Raw genomic sequence first — 8,280 nt, 5'->3', positions numbered from 1 at the left:
GTAATCCATACTGAAGGCTGTGGTCTTTGATCTTCATCAGTAAGTGCTTCAAGTCCTCTTCACTTTCAGCAAGCAAAGTTGTGTCACCTGCATAACGCAGGTTGTTAATGAGTCTTCCTCCAATCTTGATGTCCGTTCTTCTTCACAGAGTCCAGCTTCTTAGATTATTTTTGAGCATACAGATTGCATAGGTATGGTGAAAGGACACAACCCTGACGCACACCTTTCCTGACGTTAAACCACGCAGTATCCCCTTGTTCTGTTCAAACGACTGCCTCTTGATCTATGTACAGGTGGTCCTAGTTGCAGGCAAATCTGGGAAGCAGAGTGTTTTAAGGAGGACACATTGTCTTCCTCAACAAAATCTGAGCTCAGGAAGAAGTTAGGCAATTAGCAGTCCAACACACCAGGGAACATCTGTTACCCTAAACCATAACATCTGAAGATGGAAAGTAGATGATGGGGCATTGGCAAATGATGCAGCAGAGAGAAAGAAGGTCAAATTTAAATGACTGCAAAGGGCAGGAGTCTACCAACAAAAAGCAAGACTATTTGCCTTGAAGAACCCAGGAAGGTCCAGAAATTATAGGCATCGGGTACAGTGGAAGAAAGGGAGCTAAATATAAGGGCAGTGTTTGAAAGTCTGCATAAAGAGCAGTCAGACCCTCATCTACATTCCTACCCAGTGCCCCACCCTCCTCCTCCTGGGGGACAGCTGGGTTTGTTCTCTGTAGAACAAGAAAGAATGCAGGATTCTGGAACACCATGCTCAGAGAAGGATGAGGATGAGGTGCTGTCCTGGAAACAGGAGGATTAAGTGAAAGTCTGCATACTAAGTGACAAGACATTGCCTCCCATTCCCCTTCCCTCACATAGCACCAAAAAGTCACCAGGCTTGGCTTGCAGGGAGAGTGGAAGAAACTTCTCTAAAGAAACTCAATGAACTCTACAGGAAGCTATAAGGAATGGCATAAGAAGGAAGAACGCTTGAAAACTAAAAAAGTGGCAGTTGAAATTAAAAAAAAAAAAATCAGTGGGAAAATAGTTAACAAGAACTCTCAGAAAGTAGAACATCTAAACAATTTGTTGTTACTTGCCAGCGAGTTGATTCCAACTCTTGGTGACCCCATGTGTGCAGAGTAGAACTGCTCCATAGGGTTTTCAAGGCTGTGACATTTTAGCAGATCACCAGGCCTTTCTTCTGAGGCACCTCTGGATAGCTTTGAACTGCCATCGTTTCGGAGAACAGTCCAGCACTTAACCATTTGCACTACCCAAGGACTCCCTATTAAGGAACAGGAGTTCCATTAGGTTAGAACAGAATGAAAAACCTAGATGTCCATCAGTTCACCATTCAGTATAGTCCTCCAGGCTACAGCCCACCTCAACACACACACACACACACACACACACACACACACTTCTGATAAATTTTTTAGAGCTTCACTTAACTTGTAAACAAGGATTCCCAGAAATTAGGCAAGATTACAATATGAAAGACAGACCAAAACACAACAAATAAACTTAAAAGAACTAGAGACAATGTAGCGAGCAGAACAAAACTTAAATGTAATTACAATTAATATCATTAAAGATTATAAAAGAAATAGAATCCAAGGAACAAGAACAGGATGCTTTAATATAAGGACTAGTAAGAAGGAAATACTCTTGAAAACTAAAAAACTTGCTGCTAAAATTTAAAAAAATACAATAGGAACAAGTGACAAGATAAAGTTAAGGAAATCTCCTGGAAAGCAGGACAACTTTCAGGTGAGGATGAAAAGGACAAGAGGCGGGTTTCATTATAAGCCTTTCATCACCATTTGACTTTCTTATTTATCTTCTATCTTCTATTTACAGAGAAGAGAGGCTAAAGGTGGTCAAAGTGGAGAAGGGGAGACTTACTCAAAAGTGTGCTCCTTAGCCATCACCTGAGATCTTATTAAATACAGTCTCTTGGGACTCAGCCCAAATCTACAGAATCAGAATCTGCACTTTGTCATCCTTGGGTGATTCCTAAACGCATTACAGTTTGAGAACTGGTCTAGTAGTGAGAGAGACTCAGGTGCTCATTGCTGCACTAAAGGTGAGGAAGTGAAGCAAGGGGAGTCGTTGGGCACACAAGTCATCGGAGGGGTCAAGTGTGAATTCAGCCCAACATTCTAGGTCTCTCCCCCTTTTCACTTGTATATACCCCCTTTACCTCACATTGCTCAGTACTGCTGACAAACCTTAATCTTACCCATAAAACCTGTGGCTGTCGAGTCAATTCTGACTCGTAGCTACCCTATAGGACAGAGTAGAACTGCCCCATAGGATTTCCAACGAGTGGATGGTAGATTTGAACTGCCAACCTTTGGGTTAGCAGCCATAGCTCTTAACCACTGCACCACCAGGACTCCAACCTTTATCTTGGCATTTGAAATTACTTCCTGACTTTCCTACTCTGGCCATCACCTCTTTCTTGAGTTGGATTGAATTTCACCTTTTTCCAGCTTAGTGCCAACTTTGCAAAATCCATCTTTATAGATTTTATAACATGGTATTTTGATTGTTTTAATTTTTCTCAAGTTGTTCCTGTATATTTGACTACCAACAAGATGATACAGAGCTCAATAGATTAGATGCTCAATAAACGTTTAACAACTGGGTTCTGATTTCTTCAACGGTATGTGCCAGAATAGAACAGATGAATACAATGGTAAATAAGACAGTCACCACCCTCCAGGAAAGGGAAAGGAAAATCAAATGAAGAGCTAATAGAGCTTTCTGGGGTAAGCACAGGGTTACAAGAGCTCTTAGGGGGTGCTCAGCAATGCTTCCACTGGATGTGAGGGCTAAACTAAATGTTTGTTAGACAAAGAGGATTCTTTAATTCTCAGTCCCGCCAACAGATGTCTTTATTATACTTCTGTTGAGAAGTGTTGAAAGATTTATAAAGCTTCTCTAAATATTTCAATGGAAGTTACTGATATACCACATAAGCCATTTGTTACTGTTAAGTGCACAATAGGTACTGAAATGAAATCTAGCTAAGCCAGAGTTGGTCTTTGGACTACATATTACGGAAACCATTTAAAATGATGTTTTGTAACATGAAGCTTTTAGAACTGAAGAAAATTCAAACTAAGAATATGAATTTTAAAGGAATAAAAATCAAATACATGGTTTTAAGATAAATCAGAAAATTATGGTATTACTGAGAATGCAAAGTCCTGATTAAATATACAAATCTAATCAAAAGCTAAGTCTTCAGACATTCATAAGCAAAACTTAATTCTGAGGTTTTAAAAATACTTCCTATGATTAAAGATCTTATCTCCTTTACTAAAGTGAGGATTGATCTATGTAAATTGGCTTCTCTTTCAAGCAACTATTATGAACAAGCTATTTGGGGTTATTAGAGAACTGACAAGATGGTGCTTTTAAAAAAATGGTTCTATTAAAGATGAGTTAACATATATCCACATAAGGAATTCCTTATTCTGTGGCATTTTCCCAATCCCCATTCATTGGTAGGAAATTTTGAACTTATTCCTTATAAAGGAGGGAATTTGTATATTGAGGGATTCTAGGGCCCAGGGCAGTCTGCCATAAACATATTTTTTTGAAGCCTCATCCTTTATCTTAAATCTACTCTATAATAAATCCATGGTTATTTTTTTAACAGAAAAGGCTTCCACTCAAAAAAAAAGGTAAGTAAAAGTGACACTCCAGAAAGACATTTATCCTATGACTGAGAAACCAGCATCCTTGAGAACAGCATACACTGTAGATTTGCTCCCTTTATCCGCTCTGCCTCATATTTGTTGTAAAACTTTAAAGATAAATATTGAATCACACATTTGTTCCTGGTGCATATGTATGTGAAGAGCAGCGAAGTCTTGAAACTTATGTGAATAAAAATTTTTATTTTTTTTTGCCATAATCCAATTCTAATCTCTGTTACTTTAATCAAATTCCAATTTTATTATATGCATTAAATTTACAAAAAGTTCTCCCACACCACACCAAAGCATTCCTCATGCTTTATTTCCAATGCTCAGACACTTAATGAATGAAATCATCTTAATGAGTCTCTCTTGATTAACTCCTTCAAATACATATTGTCCAAAACCTCTCTGTCAAAAAAGATTTATCCTACGCTTAGCTACACAGACGCTATCAAAGTGTTCCCAGTTCAGCATGAATGGATGTTCTCTGGAATACAAACTGAATGTTAGGGAAACGCTGCTCATCACTGTCCACTGATCCCACTGGGGAGAAGTTCTTCATTAGAATTCCTCCTCTGCCTGTTTGCTGCGGGACTGCTTGAGCTGCTGCAACCGCTCGATGGTTTCAGAAACAGTACGCTCTCCATGGACCTTATTATCTCTTGTGCGGATGTTCACGGTGCCACTGGTTTTCTCTTTTTCACCAACAACTAAAACATAAAAGACACAAAGCTTTGTGAGACTGAATCTAAAGATACGGAAGGATTCTTATTGAACATCTGAGCGGAAATCATCTTAGGCCCCAAGAGCCACCCTGAACCTTCATTAAAATGAGCAGGTGACCATATATAGTTGAACAACTGATTTAAAAGTCTATTTATTTTTTGAAAATACATACCAGTTGGCAGTGTTGCTCTAAAATGGCCGTGTTTGTTGAGTTACTTAATGCAGTCAACTTAATAAAACCTTACTGTATGAAGAAATATGAGGTAAAGGGGAGGAAATTTTTAGACAAACTTTTAAAGATTCTTTTCAAACCCAAATTTTCCTTTGTTATGTTAATTGAAGAAACTTAATAGTTTTAAGAATCAGGATTGGAAGGAATCAAACTTAGGGCCAGGTCTCAAGATTTTAGTGGATCTTCCTAAGGTTTGAGAAATTTTCTATGGTAAGTTTTCCTCCATACCTAGAATGAAGTTATACTGAGCCAATTGGGCATTTCTGATCTTCTTATTCAGTGTACAGCCTGGATCCAGATCAACATCAGTCATGAATTTAGCATCATGGAATTGTTGCCGTACCTATTGCGACAGAGATACAGAATTCTTCAGATGTAAAATTAGAACTACAGTTTGATCTTGAATGGTTTTACTCCACATAGGATTTGGATAATCATACAAACATTAAAAAAGGACTGCTAACAGTATATACTGAAGCATATATTATTAATTTGTTACTTAGTTCTACAATTTAAAAAATCAAAACTTATTTTGCTCGTGAGAGAGAAATGTTTTAGAATAATCCTTAAACATCAGAATTTCAGCAATCAGCTAAATCTAACCAGCTCTCTTAAATCATATTGATGCTGTTGTTAGGTGCCGTTGAGTCAGTTCCGACTCATAAAGAGCTTATGTATAACATATAACAGAAAGTTGCCGGGTCCTGCGCCATCCTCACAATCGTTGCTATGTCTGAGCCCAGTATTGCAGCCACTGTGCCAATCTTTCTCATTGAGGGTCTTCCTTTTTTTCACTGACCCTCTACTTTACCAAGCATGATGTCCTTCTCCAGGGACTGGTCCCTCCTGATAACATATCCAAAGTATGTGAGACAAGTCTCACCATCCTAGCTTCTAAGGAGCATTCTAGCTGTACTTCTTTCAAGACAGATTTGTTTGTTCTTCTGGCAGTCCATGGTATATTCAATATTCTTCACCAACACCATAATTCAAATGCTTCAATTTTTCTTCGGTCTTCCTTACTCACTGCTCTTAAATCATACAGATTGTAAAGGGAAAGAAATCCTTTTGCAAGTGTATCTCAAGTTCCTGATACAGTTTCCAGGAAATAATTTGGTTAGCTTCCATATAACATCCAACGACAGATGCCCAGCCTAAAAGAATATAATGTTTCTGATCCCTCAAATAAGCAGCAATTTGGTAAGTAGGTAGGAATCCACTTGTTGCTACCATTTATGTGCACAATATTTTTTAAAATAAATGCTGGTAATGCAAACAATAGTCTAAAATCATTGCCACAGCTTCTTTTATGTTTCTGGAGAATGGAATATAAACTGCCATATAAAATTGTCTTTTAACCGTAACTGTTTCTTTAATACCCTGTGTATACCAATGACCTAATTAAATAGAACTCTATTCTAAAAGAATAATTTGAATAAAATATCAGGGTTAAGAATTATTGAATTTTCTTTTTCTTTCTAAATTCTGATTTCCTTTTTGATTTAGAGAGAGCTTATTAAATGAAGGAGGCAGATGAAGAAGTTAGAGCCAAAGATCAAATCAGGGTATCTTGAAATAAGTTTCCAGGAATTTTAGAGTTGGCAAGTTAAATATTATTGTTTTTTTTATTTTTGTCTCAAAAATACTAGTTCTAATTTTATCATCTTAAGTTTATGCGTATTAGGTAAACATTAAGTTTATGTGTATTAGGTAAAGTTTCCAGTACTGTATTTTTATGCAAATAACGCATGCCTTCTGTTTGTTTGCCAGCTGCACCCTCGCCCTGCGAGATATTTTCATAAGTGTCTTAATTTTTTTTACAGCAATATGTTAAAAAAATTGGCATAGAGGCACTTCTGAAAATACCTTGCAGGGGGAAGGCGCTGTTGGCCAACAAATGTAGAAGGAGCGTGTTATTTGTGTAAAAATTTGGTATTTTCTTCTCCCAAATAGTGACACTCTAAGCTAGATTAAATTTCCCACTCACCTACCAACAAATCTCCAGTGACAGGACAAAAAGATCTGAAGAATCATTTTTATTTCACTGTCTTTTCACATGAACCTCAAATTTCAGAAATGAAAAATACCACATGATTAATGTTTCAAAGAAATGTTCCTCAACTGAATAAATATTAATTTCTAAGTATGAGAAAGTTTCCCTTTTATTAGGTTCTCATGGGCATGAGTCAATCCTTTAGCTTTAAAATGGAATAATAAAGGTTTAAGTTTAAAAGTAATTTAAATTAAAACAAATTAATGATGGGTGAATAAGAAAAAATATATATTTCTGTTCATAACAACTAGTTTTGAGAGTTTGCATCTTATATTGAAAAAACACCATACCTGGTTTAAATACAGTTTCCTATGTCCACACAAAACCCTACACATGAATGTTTGTAGCAGCTTTATTTATAATTGCCCAAAATTGAAAGCAACCAAGATGTCCTTCAATAGATGAATGGATGGACTGTGCTGCATCCACACAATGAAATATTATTCAGTGGTAAAAAGAAATGAGCTATCAAGCCATAAAAACACATGAAGGAACCTTAAATGCATACTGCTAAATGAAAAGAAGCAAGTCTGAAAAGGCTCTGCACCGTATGATTCCAACTATATGACACTCTGGAAAAGGCAAAAATATACAGACAGTAAAAGATCAGTGGTTGCCGTGGGTTCAGGGGGAAGAGAGAGAGGGATAAACTGGAGGAGCATTTTTGGGCAATGAAACTATTCTGTGTGATACTGTAATAGTGGACACATGACATTAAGCATTTGTTAAAACTCATAGAACCATAACACAAATTGTGAACCCTAATGTTTTAAACCATGGACTTCAGTTAATAATAAAAGGCTCCTTTAATTAATAATAATGTATCAATATTGATTCATCAGTTCTCACAAATGTACTACACTAATGTAACATGTTAATAATTGGGAAAGCTGTGTAAGAGTGAGAGTGTGGAATATGGGAACTCTCCATAGTTTCTGCACAATTTTTCTGTAAACCTAAAACTGTTCTAAAAAATAAAGTGTACTTAAAAATAATAATAATTAAAAAAACCCAGTTTCCTTAAAAATGGCTATTAATTCAAACAAGGGGCGAAGAGTCTGAGGCTGGAGTTCCTTCCTCATCGCTGCTGTAGGGATGGCACCCTGGGGCTCTAACTCAAAGTCACGGAGCACTGATTATCTATCTTCTTCTCGTAGACACAGAAGTTACAAAGTTCCTGCTAAGTAGACCTGCCATCACAATAACACCCAGACCACTACAGAGAAGACCAGGATTTTCTAGAAGTCCTGATCAGAATACAGAATGGAAATAGCAACACTTCTCCTTATCACAAGCAGCTTGGCTTACCAAGAATACATGGCTTACCCTATTTGAAAAGCCAAACAACAGAAAATAAATTTAAAGAAAAGTAATATGTAAGGATTACCTTTTGAGCGTACTCATCACACATGGGTCCCACAGGAACTACCATTACCTGGTGAGGAGACAGCCAGAAGGGCCTTTAGAAGAAAATAAAAGTATTTATTCTTAGTCTATTTTTCAGTAACTTTTCGAGAAACATGAAAGGGCTACTTTTTTTTTTTTTTTTTTTTTTT

At 36.9% G+C, this 8,280-nt stretch overlaps 1 protein-coding gene across 1 annotated transcript in view; it reads right to left on the bottom strand.

Annotated features, from left to right (window-relative positions):
- Positions 1–3,891: 3,891 nt before the first annotated feature.
- The window catches only part of TARS1 (threonyl-tRNA synthetase 1), a 34,108-nt gene continuing 29,719 nt past the window's right edge, over positions 3,892–8,280 (bottom strand). The window contains exons 17-19 of the mRNA XM_004385229.2: positions 8,112–8,184; positions 4,900–5,014; positions 3,892–4,423 (exon numbers count right to left, since the gene is read on the bottom strand). Coding sequence (XP_004385286.1) covers positions 4,275–4,423; positions 4,900–5,014; positions 8,112–8,184 — 337 coding nt within the window. The 3' untranslated portion in view covers positions 3,892–4,274. The remainder of the gene's footprint in view (positions 4,424–4,899; positions 5,015–8,111; positions 8,185–8,280) is intronic.

This window comes from Trichechus manatus, unplaced genomic scaffold (genome assembly GCF_000243295.1).
Source record: "Trichechus manatus latirostris isolate Lorelei unplaced genomic scaffold, TriManLat1.0 scaffold00135, whole genome shotgun sequence".
NCBI classification, from domain to species: Eukaryota; Metazoa; Chordata; class Mammalia; order Sirenia; family Trichechidae; genus Trichechus; species Trichechus manatus.
The sequence above is the reverse complement of the archived record's forward strand: the minus strand, read 5'-3'. Positions and strand labels throughout refer to the sequence as shown.